The sequence below is a fragment of the Eptatretus burgeri genome, chromosome 10, assembly GCF_056783735.1.
Source record: "Eptatretus burgeri isolate ZD-2024b chromosome 10, Ebu_testis_v1, whole genome shotgun sequence".
Taxonomy (NCBI): domain Eukaryota; kingdom Metazoa; phylum Chordata; class Myxini; order Myxiniformes; family Myxinidae; genus Eptatretus; species Eptatretus burgeri.
This window is the reverse complement of record NC_140970.1, coordinates 99318325-99337936: the sequence shown is the minus strand read 5'-3', so window position 1 is coordinate 99337936 and position 19612 is coordinate 99318325. Positions and strand designations below refer to the sequence as shown.

Below are 19612 nucleotides of genomic sequence, written 5' to 3'. Positions count from 1 at the left end.
TTGATATCTTTTTTTTGCATTTCTACATGTTTTGAGTGATTTCCAACCCCCCCCCCCCCCAAAACGAAATGTTGGAGAAAAGAACTATAACTCTGTCAGCACTGTTGATAGTGGGGCAGCTTCGCCCAAATTTTCAAAAGAATTGTGCATTTTGTGATACAAGCACCAAATTTGGCACAAATGTACATTAATATGTTGCGAACATTTTCAGATATTGGGCCACTTGAAATTCTCTCTTTATGTCTGCCATATTGGATTTTAAAATGGCCGCCACTTGAAATCTACATTTGCTATTATCTCTGGACGTAATGCAGCTATTGACTTGATTCTGGTATCTAAATGTATGTTTTTGGGGGCAAGGAATCCAATGGTACCATTTTCAACTTAATATTATCTATCACAGTCTGTTATATAATTTTATTTGGAAATTATCTAGGCAAATATTGAATTCAACACAATACTTTGAAAAGAATGTCTTAGTTCTGTAAATATAAATTAAAAAAACTACACTAAATCACTAGTAACAACTCAGACAAGCTCATATATATATATATATATATATATATATATATATATATATATATATATATATATATATATATATATATATATATATATATATATATATTGGCAGTCTAAAATATAAATTCACATCAAGTGACTGCAGCAGCACTGTACATCCTGCAACACCGTGCCTACAACCACTACTGTCTGGGAGAAACCAGGGATGCAGAGGACCTTCCGGAGTTTGAAGACTGGTGTTGCCAGAGAGGACAAGACATCCCCCAGTTTCACTAATGGGCAACCGTGCTGGAACTAGAACTGTTGGTTCTAGTGTATGTGCGTTCTCTCAGGCAGGGATTGTTAATGATGTACCTCGATGCTCTGACAAAGCTGGTCCCCTGGTTCCATGCACTGGATCACACCCACTATGCTAGGTGGATACCAGTGCACCTGAAGGACATGGCCGAACTCACCATCAAACACCCACATGTAGCCAGGAAATTCAGGGAAAGCCACTTCACCATTCAGCAAACACAGCGGGTGTTCTCTTCAATCCCGATTGACCAGGCACATGAGCAGAATAATGCCTGCATCAAAGGAGATGGTGGAGCAGTTGGGCTCACTGACAACCTTAGTGCCCTACGTCGCTGGATGGTTGCGGGACCAGAAGTTGCCAGGGTGATCGAAGAATTCCAGGATGGGAACCAACACTGGAGACTGCAAACAGCAGCCACATGTCATCATGATCAGACGCCAAGTGTACAGGCCTCATTTGTGAAAGATGTTCGCTCTCTCGTCGGTGTCATAGAGGAGATGGGCAACCCATTCGAGGAGGAGAGTCAGGATGTAGTGAAACTGGACACAAAGGAGATCACAGATCCTGCTGCTGTGGTGACTGTGATGAATGCCAAGAGGATTGGCCAAGAGCAGTTCGAGGCTTTCACCAGAGAGTGTCTGTTGGACAGAACAAAGGCAGTGGACGCACCCATTCCTCGTAACAAACTGAAGGTGTTCAGCACTTCCACTCCAAGAAGCCAGAGCATAGGTCAGCAACAGCTCGCCTCCATCAAGAATGACCGTGAACTCTTCGCACGCCTGTACATTGGCTGCCAGACGAGGGATGGAAACCTTGAGTTCTTTTGTCACGAGAATCAGGCATGTCCTCCTGCATTGTCTGATGGTGGAAGCCTCTGCACTGGTACCAAGAGTGATCTCCTCACTTGCTTGGAAGAAGTCTCCGACGCAAAGACAGAGACTCCTGTCACGATCTGTATTGTGCTTGATGGAGCAGCCATCGTCCAGATGCTGAAGCTGGCTGCATCAAAGACCTTTGAAGAGTATGCACAACAGATCTTCATCCCATATATGTCCATGAAGCTGCAAACAGTGTCACGCCTGGATCTGGTCTGGGATACTTACCTTGCTGATTCCCTGAAAGGTAGTACACGTGCAAATCGGGGACAAGGTGTGCGGAGACGTGTGGTGGCTGCCGCAGCCATACCAGGAAACTGGCAGAACTTCCTACGACTGGACAGCAACAAGACCGAGCTGTTCAGGTTCCTCTCAGCAGCTCTCATGGAATGGTTTGACCAGGAGGACAAGCAACTCGTCATTACTGATGGAGAGGCAGTGCTCAGCAAGCCACTACTGCCAGATCTGACCTCACTCGCCCCATGTAACCATGAAGAAGCTGACAGTCGGATGTTGCTGCATGCATATCATTCAGTCCAGCATGGACACCATGCAATACTCATCCGGACTGTAGACACCGATGTTGTGGTGCTGGCAGTTTCCCTGGCACAGGAGTTGCAACCAGAAGACAAACTGTGGCTGGCATTCGGAACAGGCCAGAGTTTCTGATACCTAGCAGCACACGAAATAGCAGCTGGATTGGGACAAGAGAAGGCTCGTGCACTGCCAATGTTCCACGCTCTAACTGGATGCGACACTGTGTCTAGTTTTCATAGACATGGCAAGAAGACTGCGTGGGCAGTCTGGACGGTACTGCCAGAACTCACTGAGGCACTGCTGCTGCTGTCCTCTGCACCTCGTGACATACCAGACGATGCAATGCGCATCATCGAGAGGTTCGTGATCCTGTTGTATGATCGAACCAGCAAATGCACAGACATTGACAAGGCCAGGAGGAAACTCTTCGCAAGGAAGAACAATGTGCAGCTCATCCCTCCAACGAAGGCAGCTCTGGAGGAACATGTCAAGAGGGCAGTGTATCAAGGTGGACATGTGTGGGGTCAGATACTGCTGCCAGCACCAGAGCTCCCTCCACCAACCAACTGGGGTTGGTCAAGGACTGAAGAAGGACAGTACACACCTTACTGGACCAGGCTAACTGAGGCAGCTCACAGCTGCATTGAGCTGGATTCTTGCAAGTGCAAGAAAGGGTGTGTGAGGCGCTGCAAGTGCAAAAAGGCTGCCCTTCAGTGCACAGCCCTCTGTGTGTGTGAAGGGCACTGCACATGACGATGAGTCAACAACATACATGTACTTGTGGCAATGCTGAACTTGTTAACATGACACTGTTTATGTCACGTATCTTCAGTCCCGGTATATACCTAGCCTCAGATACCAGTACACCTAGCCTCAAATTCTAGACCATGTAGCATGTCAGTATTATACCTAAGACATTTACAGAACGAAGACATTCTTTTCAAAGTATTGTGTTGAATCCAATATTTGCCTAGATAATTTCCAAATAAAATTATATAACAGACTGTGATAGATAATATTAAGTTGAAAATGGTAACATTGGATTCCTTGCCCCCAAAAACATACATGTAGATACCAGAATCAAGTCAATAGCTGCATTACGTCCAGAGATAATAGCAAATGTAGATTTCAAGTGGCGGCCATTTTGAAATCCAATATGGCGGACATAAAGAGAGAATTTCAAGTGGCCCAATATCTGAAAATGTTCGCAACATATTAATGTACATTTGTGCCAAATTTGGTGCTTGTATCACAAAATGCACAACAGGTTTGCTATGCTGCTACACTATGACATCATATTTAATGAATAAGATATAAGGTTCACTTGAGTGACCCAGCAGTATTGGCGGCGGAGGTTTTGCACTCTCCCGAGTGCTCTCCCTCGAGTTGAAGGTTGTATCAATTGCAATTACTGATTACACGATTGTCAGTATTGTTGGCCTTGAGCCGACGATGTAGTTTTGCTCTTAAACATCCTAGCTTCAAGAATGTGCTTTCAAAATTGGTGAAGACAATGTGTACTGCCTGCTTATAAATGGTGTAAGAGATCTGGTCATGTGATCATGGTTAATTGTGCAGTCATAGTTTAGATAATTAATTTATACACAATCTTGAAAATACTTTAAACAAGTGGAGGTACATTCGAAGTACACCTCCCTCATTCCAAATAAATAAATAACAAATCCTCCAGCACACCTTTGGCACCTGGCAATGCCACCATGCAGTTCATGGAGACGGAATTGGGAGGGAGCGGTGCACAATAATTGATTAATTGCATAATTAAACTAAATAATAATGGTAAAATAATTCATTTCGTAATTTGCTAATAGTATACCTTAACCAGCACTGATTCATCCGAATCTGTAACTTTTTGAAAATTTAGTAATTAATCGAAAAATCAAATAATTCATCGATTAATTGATTCATCAATAAATCAAAAAATGCACTTTATCGCTATATCACTTGCTCACTGTCGTGTCTAAATATCACCTTCCTCGCTCAATAGGTGCCTGAGATATTGCTCAGATGGGAAAGAAAATAAATAAGGAACGGATAAATCGATAATAATTGATTAATCGAAAAAGAAAAACTGTTTTTGCCGAAGCACATCTTCACTTTTGTCCCCAAATTTCAGCTTCCTAGCTCAAAGGATGGCTGAGATATCGCCCGGACAAGCAAGAAAACAAACGGTGTAAAAACGGAGTTCTCCATTCCTTTGGCACCCGGCGATGATTCCGTGCATCGCCTGGATATAAAATTGAGAAGGAGCAGTGTACAATATTATGCAATGTATTTCATCCCCTCCATCACAGCAGTGGGAGCAATTGCTACATTTGGTGTTCTACAAAATTAAGATTCTTTCTAAATGGATACAAGGCAATTATATACTCTTATCCATATGGACAGCCTTTCCTAAAAATAAATGTTTCTGTAACCACACATCCCAGGTGCATGTCTTTACCATCATATTGTTAAATTATCTCACATAAATCAATCATAAGAGGGAACAACAGGCAGTGCAGTACCATCTAATGTCATCCCCCATCCACACGCACAATTGTTTCTACCCCCTTACTGGCAGGTTACTTGTGTTTCTCTCCTCTCCCCTCCACCCATCCCCCACATGGGCCTTTTGACCCACAAAAAATCCCACATGGGCCTTCTGTTACAGTGGATTGCATAGCAATCCTTAAAATATTTGCAACAGGGGTGAATTCGTCAAAAATATTTCTCATAGAGAAAGACATCCAACTAATGATAACTGACGTATGAATGAGATACTGTTGCCGAAAGTGCATGCTCTGACTCAGATGTTTGTGAGAGAGAACAATCCAAAATGTGACTCCACTGTCGCTACGTTGCTCTATCACTTTACTCTTCCACGAGCCTTGATTTTGTGCAGAAAAAAAAGAAGTAAAATGTCCTCGAATCATTTACATCTCGAGTTCTGAGAAATATGTTGAACCTTGAAGAATTTCCTTGTTTCTCATGAAATACGAAAACAAATTCTGTTTCACTGAATTTTCAGTGTACAGTATTATGTAATGGTGTAACATTTGCCTTTTTACCTCTGCCACCAAGGGTGGACGGAGGTCATTTTCTTCTCCCCTGTTTGTCTGTGAACAGGATATCTCAAAAAGTTATGGAAGGATTCAGACGAAACTTGGTGGACAGGTTGGGTGTGCGATGAGGACGAAGTGATTCGATTTTGATGAAGATCCGCATTCAGGTCCGGCCTATCAGTGGGATATAAAACGTAAACTGTTGAGCCTGGCGGAGGTTTGCGCTCCACTGAGTGCTCTTCTAGTTACAGAAGGAACCGGAACGACACTCGGTCGAGCGCATACCTCCGCCAGGCTGAACAGTGAGCAGTTTACGTTTTGTATCCCACTGAGAGGTTGAACATACATGCAGACCTTAACCAAAATCTAATCGGCTTGTTCTTGTCACCGAAACAACTCATCCATCAAGTTTTGTCATAAGTCGTCCACAAACTTTGAGATATCTTGCTATATATCATTTTTGGCCCTATCTCCCAATGGGGAAAAATCATGAAAAAATTCTAGTATCTCAATCCAGATCCGGATCGTCACCAAAACCTAATCAATTCCTAACCTGTCCCCCAAGTTTCATCTGAACCCGTCCATAAATTTTTGAGATATCCTACTCACAAACAAACAGGGGTGAAAACATGACCTCCATGCACTTTCATTGGCAGAGGTAACAACCCTAATTTTGCTCTACTCGAGTAAATTATCATTATGATTATTTGAACAGGAATAACCTGGTATAATATCAGAATTATCACTGTGTATGTTCATTTCGTTCTTTATTGTAATTTCCCTTAATTGAATCTAACAACTTGTGATCTATTTGTGAGACAGAAAAATGTTTGAGTTCTTCCAAGAGACTGTATTTACTTTTGTCATGCAGATGGGCTATGCTCACCTGGAGCAGGTAACAGCGGGCATTCATACTCGCCTCTACAGTCGGGCATTTATAATGGAAGACAAGTCAAGTCAACGGACGGTGTTTGTGAGTGTCGAGATCGGAATGATGTCTCAGAAGGTCCGCCTTGAGGTACGCAGTGTCTGCTGTCTTTGGGTCGGAGGCGGTGTTGCTATGACAATGCTGTAAAGTTAATTACAAATGTATGCAGCCGTGCAATATTTGGGGAAGGACTTTGTTCTCGGAGTTGGGGTTGGTTTTTTGTGAAAAACGTATTTCATTGAAATTTTAGAGAGCTACTCAAAGTTGGGAGGAGGAAGGGAAAAGAGGAACAAGAGGGACAAGATGAAAATATGAATTCATCAATGTCACATTTTGATGAAAATACATGTAATTTAAAACTTGTCAAAAACATGACTGTGAGTGTCTGCTGATCTGTCAATGAACTCTTCGGCGATGTCCTAAGGATTGAGGAGTGCCATTCGATCCCAGTGGACATGTCAGTCCATGAGGCTGTTCAACCGTTTCTGGGTCATTGTGCTGTGCAGTCGTGTTTTGAGGCATCTGAGAGCTGAGACGCTCCAGTACTTCTTAACTTTTTTGTTTTTTTTTCATTGGCCAGCTGGACCAGCAAGATCAAAACCTCAGTGGTCCACAGACAATTTCACTGGTCCGCAGAGGTGACATATTTTGATGAGATCAGTGATGAAATTTCAACAGATTAATCTTGAAAGCAATCAAGAGATACCAACAGCAACCAACCAACGCCAACAGAGTGAGAGTCAGATCAGATCAAGGGGAGGGAAAGAAGGACACATGGGGCTGAACAAGCTTCACACAAACTGAAACACAGCAAGAAGAGAAGGGGAAAGCAGAGATGAAACAGGAAAGGAACAAATCAACTGACAACTTGCAAACAAAAAGAGGTAAAGGAGTGAGGGGGGAGGGGGGTGAAATCACAATAACCTGGAAAAAGGGAGTGCTTGGGAATGAGATCATTTTGAGTACAAGAGATCATGAGTATGGATGGAGAAGCTGAGGTAGTGGTGAACAGCTGTCTTGAAGCCATGGAGAGAAGAATGTGACTTTACAAATTGGAGAAGTTGGTTCCACGGGTGAGACAAAAGAGGAAGAAATGAGTGGAGGTGATCAGTGAACCTAGATTTTGGGAGTTTAACAAGATGAGAGTTACTGCCAGACCATGTGTGCCATGCAGTGATCTGGGAGGGACAGAGCCAAGAGAGGGCAGAGGGTGCAACACCAAAAAGTAGGTGGTAGATTACAGAGAGGCCACCAACCAGTCTATGATGTGAAAGTAACAATCCTCGACACTCTGGCTTCATCACATGAGATACCAATGATTTTGAGGGCCTTGCTTTCGACAGCATCAAGAAAGGCAAGCAAGGTGTGAGGCAGGAGCACCAGCCCAATTAAGGGGAGAGCAGTACCCACATCAAGTTGCTTTGTAATGAAGCAATGTAAAATGTAATGTAAAATGAAGGCTTTGTAGGTTGTCAGAGGTTCAGATTGGCCAAGGAAAGACCTTGTATGATTGCCAATACTCATTCGGCTTTGGATGCCATCTTCAAAATATTGTCAGCCCAAAAAAGATCATGGCTGATGGTGAGGCCCACAAGTTTGAGTGACTTAACCTCTTCAAGAGGTTTGTTTTGGAAGTAGATCGGATGTTTGCCAGATGGTCATTTAGGAAAGCCGTGATGAGTGTGTGGGATTTGTCCAGGTCGAAAGACTCATTCCAAATGTAAGACCAGCTCGTGATTCTACCACAGTCTACAGAGAGGAAAGGAGCTGCTGCCTGCCTGTCTGAAGGAAGAGAAATGATATGGCAAAGGGTGAAATCATCAGTATTGAGATGAGCAGACTTTTCCAGGGAATCAGAAAGAGCATTGATGAAGAAAAGATGATGACATCGGGAGTTGAGGAAGTCAGTTATTTGCCATGACAGGAGATGGCGTTGGATGCCATATGCACAGAGTTTGGAGATCAACGCCGAATGCCAGATTGCATCAAATAACTCGAGGCATGTCCAGAGAGATGGCAAGAGAGATGGCTGGGGATGCAGCAGTCTCATCTCTGAGATTGAGGGATTCCATCCATTGTTTGGAGAGTCGAAGCAGCATGTCCAAGGGAGGATGACCTGATCTGAATCTGAACTGATGATGTGAGTTGAGGCCATTGGAGAAAAGGAAGGATTTGATGTCAACTCTGATGGATGCCATGACCTTGCTGATGATTGGAAGGAAGCTGATAGGTCTGCAGTTAAGGGGATCAGGTTTTTTTCACCTTTATGGAATGTGGTGATTTTGGCGGACTTCCAAGCAGATGGAAGATGACGGAGGTAATAGAAAGGGTGAAAAGAGCAGAAACAGGATGTGCAAGAGCAGCAGAGCAGGTTTTTAGGTGAGCAGAGAGGGGGCCGGACGCTGGCGAAGCGGAGAGGGGGCCGGACGCTGGCGAAGCGGAGAGGGGGCCGGACGCTGGGGAAGCGGAGAGGGGCCGGATGCTGGAGATGCAGAGAGAGGGCCGGACGCTGGTGGTAGCAGAAAAGATGTGGGATTTTGTCACTTTTAGAGATGTGGATGTGTATCTCTCATTAGCATATATACTGATGGGTACAAATGTTTATACAAACAAGTACTAACAAATGAAAAGTGGAGTGATTGTCTCTTTTATATTGGAAAAGTGTTATTCTTCTTGTGATATTTTATCCCTCTTCCTTTAGGTGGTGGGGTTGGGAAACGTACTCGTATCCCCCAATGATTGATGCCCATAATTAGGCCCAGAGAAACGAGCACAAGTGCAATTTCCCAAATGCACACTTGCAATCCCTCATTTTATTTAGATATAAACAAAAAACTGCCATTTACAAACATTTGCATCTCATTCTAAAATTATATTATGTGACTTTCTTGTCTGACAGGATGGTGCAGAGTTTTTGCACTTTCCTTTCAGCTGTCTTGTCTGCGTTTTGATTCCTGACCCAATCATAAACTGCCATATTGGTATTTCACAGGAGGGTCGTTGCATCAACACTGCATTCTCCATTAGATGAACATTAAGCTTGTTGTTCCAGCTGCTGAGATTGTTTGGTAAACGTCAAATATCCCATTGTGTCTTTTGTGAAGATAGGGCACGATATCATTGGCATGCTGGTCAAATTCCAAATTATTGCTTCCTCCAGTTGAGCATCAGGCCTAGCCAGCTGTTTCTTGAAATACTTTGACCAAAAACCTTATCCTGACAAGGTAGGTGACACACACACACACACACACACGCACACACATACACCATTTTGTTCTCTGCTGGAGCAGGGGTTAGCCTTGCGGTCCCCATGACAATCATGGTTCCTTTTTTGAGGCAATGTTTTCATGACCAGATGCCCTTCCTGACGCCAACCCTTTAGTCACCTCTTACGACACGCGGGGATCTGGTGTACCTATTCTAACCAGGGCACACACCTGGACCAGTACACTGGTACTCATTTCACCGACCTCAGAAGGATGACAGGCTGAGTCGACCCCACCAGGTGTTAATTCAGCAGCCAACGGCCGACTGGGAATCCTCCGTCGTGCTAAGTCCTTCCTCGGCCCTCTTGAGCTCCTGACCACTTACAAAGCTTTTGTCCGTAGCCTGATGGAGTACTGCTCTCCCCTCTGGGCTGGTGCTCCTGCCTCCCACCTTCTCGGCTTCACACTGTCGAAACCAGGGCATTTAAGATCATCGGCATCTCCCGCAATGAAGCTGAGTCTTTGGGCCTCTCACTCAATCACCGCAGGTTGGTCGGTGGTCTTTCTGTCTTCTACCGACTCCTCTCCAGCCTTGCCCCCCCTGCTCTCTCTGCGATTTGTCCCCACCACATTTCCACAGGGCGCTCAAGGTCCGCCAACAACCCCCTTCTGGTAAAACTACCAAAATCACGAATCACTGCTCATCTTCACTCTTTCATTCCTCTTTTTTCCCGCCTTTGGAATAAACTTCCTCACTCTATTCTTTCCCATTCTTCCCTCCAGGCTTTCAAAACAGCTGTTCACCACCACCTCTTATCTTCCCCCATCCAAATCCTCGATCTTTTCTACCCCCGATAATCCACCCAAGCCCACTTCCTTCATTTCTCCTGCTTTCCTTCCTGAAAGTCCCTGAAATGTCCATCTTCTCTTCGCCATGTTCCCCGTCCCATCCCCATCCCTCTCCCTTCCACAGTTCACCTAATGTGTCTGTTCCCCACTGTTTTGTCCCTTCCACTCCCGCCCCTCTTGTCTCATGCCTCCTTGCTGTGAGTTGTGTGTTAGCTCTCATACAAGCCTCGACCAAGGTATACAAAAAAAAAAAAAATAATAAAAAACGGGGCTCAAACTCAGGACCCTAGGATCCCAAGCCAGCCACCCAAACCACTCAGTCAACACCAGGCTTGATGAGAACAAGGTGGGGGTTATTAATTAAATTGAGTAGTAGTAGTTTGTGGTTTATTTTTCCAAATCATTCCAAACTTGTTTCAGGTTTTGAAAGAGCTCAAGAAAGACTACCAGGGACTTTACACAGAGAAGAACGTAGTACTGAGTGGACTTCACACTCACTCGGGACCCGGGGGATACCTTCAGTACAGTCTCTTCTGCATCTCCACACTCGGCTATGTGCCGGCCACCCACAAGGCCATAACCAATGCGATCCTGAAGGTAAGATACTGTTTGTCAGTCCTGTCGTCATTGCACAGATTTTGTGCTATGCCATTCATTCATTAATTAACATAATTTGTTTGATTCTTTATGTCTGATTGCTATGAACACCATGACTCTCTTTTATGCTTCATTCACTCACCAAACCTGTCCCTTTTCTCTAAACCCAGAGTATCAAAATGGCGCACGATAACATGCAGCCAGGTAACATACTCACAGGCCGTGGTCTTCTCAGTGGAAGTAACATCAACCGAAGCCCACATTCGTACCTGAACAACCCTCCGCAGGAAAGAAGCAGGTGATATAATTTCTAATTGAACTGTCTGAGGTATTGAAACTAAAGTTGCAGGTGACCATCTTTCTGTTTGAATCTTTCATGCTGAAGCACTTGGTAAGGAGTTTGAATCACTTTTGTTTTACCCACAGGTATTCCAATAATGTTGATGAGGATATGGTGCTGCTCAAATTTGTGGATGTACAGAACAAGCCAATTGGACTCATCAGGTATTCCACAATGGAATAATTTCGGTTTATTGCTGATCCTCTAAACTCACCACTTTCTCGCTCTCTCTCTCTCTCCTTACCTCCATCACTGAAGGTGGACGGAGGTTATGTTTTCACTCCTGTCTGTCTGTCTCTCTGTGAGTCGGCTATCTCAAAAAGTTGTCGATGGATTATGACAAAACTTGGTGGACAGGTTGGTTGTGTGATATCGATGAATTGATTAGAGTTTGATTCAGGTCCGGATCTAGATCCAGCCTATCAGTGGGATGCAAGACGTAAAATGTTCAGCCTGGCGGAGGAAGGTATGCGCTCTACCGAGTGTTCTTCTATTTGTACTTTGAATGGTATTCCACATCTGAGGTTATGGTGGATTTGTGAATGTTTGCAGCTGGTTTGCAGTCCATCCTGTAAGCATGAATAACACAAACAGGCTCATAAGCAGTGATAATATGGGCTACGCGTCTCGCCGTTTTGAGCAAGACATGAACCCTGGATTCCTTCCTGGAGAGGTAAAAAAAAAAAAAACAATCTTACAGCAACTTAATAACAACCTTTAAGTAAGGGATATCAGTTATTGAATTAACAATAGAAAAAAATTAATCTGACTGCAGAAGTTTGTGCTTGCATCTTGTTGTCTCTCCAGGGTCCGTTTGTTGCTTCTTTCAGTTCTACAAATCTAGGAGATGTTTCCCCAAACACCTATGGACCACACTGCAGCATCTCCGGTGAAGATTGTAATAACCTTCATAGCTACTGTGCTTCAGGAGGGGTGAGTGTGCGATACACATCCACTTAAAGTCACTCCACTCAAAGCTGAAATACATTCCACCGGATACAATACACCGAAGGGATTCACTTTTACCACTCGGTGCTCGTCAAACAAGTGAACTACGACCACTGTCCCTGATAACCTGCTCTTACCCATCATGACTTGCAACAAGATCTGCTGTCGATTGTGGGCTGGGTGTTGCAGATTGCATCATAGAGAGCCAGATTTCAAATGTAGAAAGCGTTTTTATCACACCAGAGTGATTCTACTGATTGGACAAGCTGAAGGCTTCGCTCCAATAAAAGCTAGTACAGATGGCTTTCCATGGTTTTTCTGGATTTTGATTCTTTCTGATTACTAAACATCAGTGCTGCCATTTGCCAAAGCAGTTTCTTGGCAAGGGTTATAGTGGGTGGTTTGCCATTGCCTGCCCAGCAGTAGTTAGGGCCGGAATTTTGAATTTATTCAGGGTGCAGGGGCTAGCTGGTGTACTCTTTGTGTAGGACACTGTGGGAGCTCGAACATCCACCAACTAATGTTAGCAGACGGGATGCCCAGTTTCATGTCTATCCGAAGGACGGCAAACGCTGATGAATCACCCTGCCTGTGAAACACCAGGATGACAGTTTATAGCTTGGTCAAGTTTCAACCCAGGCTAGACAGCTTGGAGGCGAGCATGAGTACCTCTAGGCCATCCTGCCAGCCAAGATTTGGATTGGAGGACATAAATCTCAGCATGTCCATCCAGTCCAGTCAGCCTTCTGGAATGTTAAATGGGCCACTAAGTTCATCAAGTTCAATTTTTTTCACTTTCTTCTCCTGCAGAAGTGCTACAGCTCTGGTCCAGGCAAAGATATGTTTGAAAGCACAAAAATCATTGGAGAAAACATATACATCAAGGCCAAAGTAAGTCTTTATTAATTTATCGATTTGTCGTTCTCACACCTGTGGACACTTTATCCAACATCTAGGTCTCTCTGATGTGCCGTTTGCTGAAGAAGCATTAATGTCGCATGTCTTGCCAGGATGTGTTCACCAAATGTGAAAGGAAACTTTCAGGTCCATTGCAGTTTGCCCAGCAGTTCGTGGACATGACCAGCGTTGAGGTCATATTAAACTCGACACACAAGGTGAAGCTACTGCAGACTTTCATCGGCTTGTTGGTCAACTACTACAGATTCTCACAGCTCTTCAACGAGCCTTGATCTTTTTATTTGAAACAAAACATAAATAAAATGGCTTCATATATGCCCACTTGAGCATGTGCGTGGTTACAAACGATCTGTTTGTGTTGCCAGGTACGTACCTGCGAGCCAGCTTTGGGTTACAGTTTCGCGGCTGGGACAACTGATGGTTTTGGAGCATTTAACTTTACACAAGGTAAACACTATAAGTCAATAAATGACACACAAATACCCTAATTGTATTAGAAAATGTAATTTGGACACCTGGAAATGCTTCTTTCATGTTCATTCAAACAGGTGACACAGAAGGAGACCCGTTTTGGAATGCTATTGTAAATGTCTTATTTGGACCACCTTCTGAGGAGACGATCCAGTGCCACGCACCTAAACCCATCCTGCTCAACACTGGCAGTGTCAGTATATTTGGTGGAAAAACAAAGCAATAACACAATTTACTGTGTGCTCTTTCTATAGAGGTGTATTTTATAAGGGACTATCTACATACTGCATATGCACTGGGGAGGGATTGAATATAACAAAATATTTGCACAAAGGCTGAGGGGAGTGGGCAGGGTATAAAAGGGGTTGAGCTGAGAGGTGAGCAAAATAAAATATTTAGGGAAAGTTTTTGGGAGGAAGTTTAGTGATTGTGTCATTTTTGGGGCTGATGATGTGTTTGCGGTCGTTCGGAGATCCATCGGCTGAAAGCGTAGGTTGTGCAAGTTTGCATTTTTTTTTTCATTTGGACAGAATTTTTTCTGATTTAAGATGTCTCCCGAAGAAGACCAGTTAGCTCAGGTGGGCAATGCCACAAATGAGAGAATAGAGGGAGAAATTAGTGGATGCGGGGAATCGCCTATTGGATTAATGGAATGTGAATTCCTTGGTAGAGCTGGAGAAAAATGTTAGCCAGAGAGTGCAGGAAGGACGACACCATAAGACTGAAACTTGTACATCAGAATTCTATCATCGTTGTTGGCGATTGCATGCTTGGACTGAGATTCAATTGCAAACTCCCCCCCCCCATGAAGTTTCCATGTTATGGAGGAATTTGAAACTTGGACGGAATGCTGCCAATGACTTCTTCCAAGAACACCGTGGGATTTTAATATCCCTGTTCATCAGACTCCCACCAAGAGATACTCATGAGTCTGAGAGCCTTGGACTCTATTTCATGCCTTTGAGAGGATAAACTTGTAGCGATGGATAATGTAATAAATTATTTGCATGTTGGCCGCTATAGTTTGACTGAACAAATTCAACGAAGCTCCTGTCTCAGAATATACATTATTCTTTCAACGTTACTTTCTATTACAAACTTGAAGAATGTAACTGATCTGTTTGACTTTGTTTCCTTCATATAAAAGTTATTCAAGGGGTAATATGTTCATATGTTTGTAATGGTCTTCTGCAGATGTCAAACCCTCTTCCATGGCATCCGACAATTGTGGAGGTTCAGATTCTGGTTCTTGGAGACTTTGCTATCATTGCTGTTCCTGGAGAATTCACGTGAGGAGAGAGAGAGAGAGTGTGTGTGTGTGTGTGTGTGTGTGTGTGTGTGTGTGTGTGTGTGTGTGTGTGTGTGTGTGTGTGTGTGTGTGTGTGTGTGTGTGTGTTAGTTATTTTTCGACTGTTTAAGTCGATTCAAGGATGACAGTGGAGCCTTTTTGTGCGGTGGAATGTCTTATTTCAAATGGTTGCTTTTCCTTTGACAAACAAAGAGTGTCCTAAGGTCCCTGGTAGAAGGTGCTTATAGCGATGGTAGAAGGTTGTAGAAGGTGCTGAACCATGGCTCTGTTTGGGGTCGTAATTTGGAACTTAGCCACGGTGTCGACCACCAACCCCTGAGCCAATCTGTCAGCCCTTCCTCTAACATGGAATGGTTGTGAGGTGCTAGAGGTTCTTAAACATTTACGTCATGTTGGGCCTCCCCAAATCTAGTATGCACAATGTCCTCGGGATAAATTGAAAGCGATTCGTATGCCAATAATGAATACCGTACAATAAGCCAAAAACAATTGATAGAGAAGGCAACAAGAATCTTAAAATGTGGAATGGTGCAATGTATTCATACTTTTGGTTATACTGGATAACACTGTTCTTCATTGCATGGCCCAGGAGCCACTGACGGCCCCTGGTGGCCTGAAGTGCGGCCCCCGGCGTGGAGCCGATAATACACAAATGTGAAAAAGCTCCATCCTAATCCGCCATAAATGCTATCAAATTGACCCAATGGTTTCAAATGAGTGTTCCAAAGCGAAGCATAAAAGTAACATAACTACATCAGTAGGTGGCAGTGTACAAACAATTATGCCTGCAGCCCAGTTAACCACAATGAAGAAGAGTATGTTGGGCGTGGCCTAACAGCAGCCATTATGCAGTCCTGCAGGCAGTGTGGCAGCTCTCACACTGATGCCTTATCGGCAAAAGTGTCCCCCCTCTAAAAAATAGAGAAGATCACTGCTGTATAGTGTAGTGTTGAATGGATGTTTGAGTTCAAGACCAGCAGAGCAGATGTCCATCAATTGTATAAGTAAACGACTGCACCACGTCTTTTGCAGGACAATGTCAGGAAGAAGGTTACGGGATGCCGTGAAAAAGGTAAGATCGCTTTTGGGTAAACAAAAAAGATTCAAATGAAATATTTCCTCGAATAACACTTTCAGGTAGTTATGTACACCAATTCCATAGGAATACAAATGCATTCGATGAAGAATGGCTCAAAATAATATTTTGAATTCTTGATAATGGAAAATACGTGGGTCATTACCCCACGCATGCGAAGCGAAAAACAGGGTTAAGCAATTGGTTCATGTCCGTCCATCCGTTTGTCCACAGACGTTAATTTATGATCGAGAAACATCTTTATTTCGATTGAATGTTACATTTTGAACACGAATTGGAACATGAATCGGAAAACAAACCTCTAATTTAGCAGTACTTTGGTCCTGAATTTGACCTGATTGCACATACGCAAATATAATATTTTTACTCACTCTGCCTGTCTGGCAGTCGAGACAAAATTGAAGATCATTCCAAACAGGAAACTCACTGTCTAAGGACGTTATAAAGGACACATACAACAGGAACGAAGAACTAATGTAACGTGGCACTCCTTTTCATGGGTAGCATTGAACATCCTTTATTTTTTTTTATTTTTTTTTTTAGTTTAATTGGGAAACTATAGACCTGTAAGTTTGACTTCAGTTGTGGGGAAGGTGATGGAGACATTAATTAACGACCAGATGAGGAACCATTTAAACAAATACAAACTAATTAAAGGTAGTCAGCATGGGTTTCCCAAAGTTAGTTCCAATCGAACAAATATTTTAGAGTTCTATGAAGCAGTGTCTAATTGGGTGTATGAGGGAAAAGCAGTGGACAGAGTATATCTGGACTTTAAGAAGGAATTTGATAAGGCACCACATCGAAGGTTGTTAGCCAAAGTGAGAGTTTGTAGAGTGGCTGGTCAGATAGCTAATTTGATTGCAAACTGGCTTAGTGGTAGGAAGCAAAGAGTGGGTGTGAGCAGGAGCATGTCTTGCTGGGAGGTAGTAAGTAGTGGGGTACCTCAGGGATCAGTACTTGGACCATTACTATTTATTATTTACATCAATGATTTGGATAATGGGGTGAAGAGTAAGCTTTTCAAATTTGCAGATGACACAAAGCTTGGAGATGAGGTAGATAGCTGAGGGGGTGGTGATCAGATTCAGGAAAGTATTGATACTTGCATAGACTGGGCAAAAGATTGGCAGATATAATTTAACCTGAGCAAGTGTAAGGTGTTGGGGATGGGAAAGAACAATGAAATTGGAGATTACAGGATGTAAGGGGTAATTTTGGAGCGTGTCACACAGGAGAAGGATCTCGGGGTGGTAATAGACATGGGAGTTAGCAGGCAGGACAATGCCAGGCAGCTACAGGTAACGCAAATTGGGTTTTAGGTTGTATTCGGAGGGGGATCATTTGTAAATCAAAAGAGGTGGTGTTAACATTGTACAGGAATTTAGTGAGGGTCACATGTAGAATATTATGTACAGTTGTGGTCACCACAAATCAGGAATGACATAGATGCCATGGAGAGGGTTCAGCGCAGGGCTACTAGATTGATTCCGGGTCTAGTGAGACTCAGCTATGAGGAGCGGCTGAAGGAGACAGGGCTTTATACACTGGAAAGGAGGCGGTTACGAGGAGATATGATGGAAATGTTTAAGGTAATGAAAGGTACAGATAAAATAAGTGAAGATGAATTATTTAACAGAGTGACAGATAGGACCAGGGGCCATAGCTTGAGAGTAAAGAAGAGGAGGGTTAAGACTATAGTAAGGCAGGGGACTTTCACTCAGAAAGTAGTTAATGCATGGAATGGTCTCCCTGGAAAGGTAGTGGCAGAAGAAACAGTAGATAAGTTTAAATTATAATTAGATAGGTACCTGGAAGTTATGGAGATGGAGGGATATAGGGATGTTGGCAGGACTTTTACGTAGATTGCTTGAGCGAGCATTGATGGGTGATTGTGTGCATGTACAAGGAATGTTGTTGGTGGTGTTGTCATCAAGAGGTGTTGTGTGGTTGATGTATGTTTTTTAACCAAGCCCATGCCCCCTCCCCTGAGAGAAAAAAAAAATACAAAAAAAACCCCAAAAAACACTAATTCAAAAATATTTTGCATTTTCTTCTTTTGGTCTTGTGTTGATGTGGCGCAGGCATGATGGGCTGAATGGCCTCCACCTGTGTCTAATTTCCTTGTTTTTCCTTGTGTTGGATCGGTTGATGTATATACACCGCTCACCGGCGATAAATTCCGGAATTTATTTACTTATACCACTTTTACAATCTTTATTTCATTTAAATTGAATTGTATAATTGCACACTATAAAACACAAATCCCCTTCTTTGCCCTTTCAAAACCCTTCCGTTATGCAGTACTTGGACATGTTTAATAGGTGGTGTATAAGACTGCTTCAATAGTGCTAAACTTCCAGAATGTTTTTTTTTTTTATTTAACGATCTTTAAAATCATTACATTATTTTAATTGAAGTCCATACTTGGACACTCACTGTGTGTATGGGATAACGTGTTCGATGAACTCTCCAATTCATACAGTTCTCGGACCGAGATACAGCACTTACAAACATCTGGGAAACCTCAATGTTTATTTTGTTTTCAATATATACTGTAAGTGTAAGAATATTTCCTTCCAAATTTTATACAATCTTGTATATTGAATAATAAAGTCAGCATACAATAAAAAACTAAAGATATAAGCGAGGTCGAGGCCGTTTATTCCTGATACGTGAAACACCCTGCAACCCATGCAGACAGAAAACAGACTTTTTGGAACTCCACCGGAATTTTCTACCCAATCATCATGTAACTTCGTTTAAAATTCTCCATGGGTAGGCGTTCCTATGTTGAAAGTTTTGTGTCAATCGCTCAAGCGGTTGTGGAGAAAACAAATTTAAAGGTGAAAAAGTGAGGGCCTCGGCCGACGTTCCACAACACGTTAAAGGATGGTTGTGGGCGTTTATTGGAAGTTTATAATAATTGCAGGAAAGTCATGCTTAAATAGGAATTTCCTTGCATGAAACTTTAACACAGGAGGAGGCCAGTAGGCCCATCAAAACCTGTGCTATGATTGCCAACCTAAGGTTGTTTGTCTGTGCTCTATCCTTATTAAATGCTGATCGCCAACCAAGGAAGAAGTACGTTTTTAAGTCTTTGGTATGACTCAGCCGGTGTTCAAACCACCGACCCGCCAGACTGAAAACGGACAGTAATCATTACAACACCGAGTCTGGTATTTTAATACAACCACCACATATGAGCTCGTATGTACATTGTAGCTCTGATTATTTCTTTCTCTTTTTTTTCACTTGACCTTATAATATTGCATTATGTGGTATTAGTCCACCTTTTATGGTTGACTCGATGTCATCGATACATCGTGGGATGGCAAAATGCCCCCATGAAAAGGCAGTGTCACCCGCGGCATACTCATCGTGTGTTAAAATGGATTTATTTTTGTAGACACAAAACGCAGTGAGAAATTGTTTTTTGTACAAGGTACATTGGTGAACTTTTACATTTTCACAGGAACTCTCTGGCATGGAGGTGGTGATTGCAGGTCTGAGCAATGTATACACTCAATACATCGCGACGTATGAGGAATATCAGGTGTGGACACGACACGTGTGTACTGCTTGGTCAAAGTAGAACCACAAACCAAAGTTCGGATGTTTGACCGGTTGGCATTGCCGTTAGAACATCGTTGAGT

The 19612-nt window shown here is 43.1% G+C and overlaps 1 protein-coding gene across 4 annotated transcripts in view; it reads left to right on the top strand.

Annotated features, from left to right (window-relative positions):
* Positions 1-19612, top strand: part of ASAH2 (N-acylsphingosine amidohydrolase 2) — a 49251-nt gene that overhangs the window by 10900 nt on the left and 18739 nt on the right. For all 4 annotated transcript variants that reach the window (XR_015062717.1, XM_085899597.1, XM_085899598.1 and 1 more), the window contains exons 3-15: positions 6166-6312; positions 10698-10874; positions 11045-11172; positions 11301-11378; positions 11767-11887; positions 12022-12147; positions 12973-13053; positions 13173-13277; positions 13446-13527; positions 13629-13744; positions 14746-14840; positions 15893-15932; positions 19432-19512. Coding sequence is in view for 3 of the 4 variants with exons in the window: in XM_085899597.1 (XP_085755723.1) it covers positions 6166-6312; positions 10698-10874; positions 11045-11172; positions 11301-11378; positions 11767-11887; positions 12022-12147; positions 12973-13053; positions 13173-13277; positions 13446-13527; positions 13629-13744; positions 14746-14840; positions 15893-15932; positions 19432-19512 (1377 nt within the window). In the remaining variant the exon portion in view is untranslated. The remainder of the gene's footprint in view (positions 1-6165; positions 6313-10697; positions 10875-11044; positions 11173-11300; positions 11379-11766; positions 11888-12021; positions 12148-12972; positions 13054-13172; positions 13278-13445; positions 13528-13628; positions 13745-14745; positions 14841-15892; positions 15933-19431; positions 19513-19612) is intronic.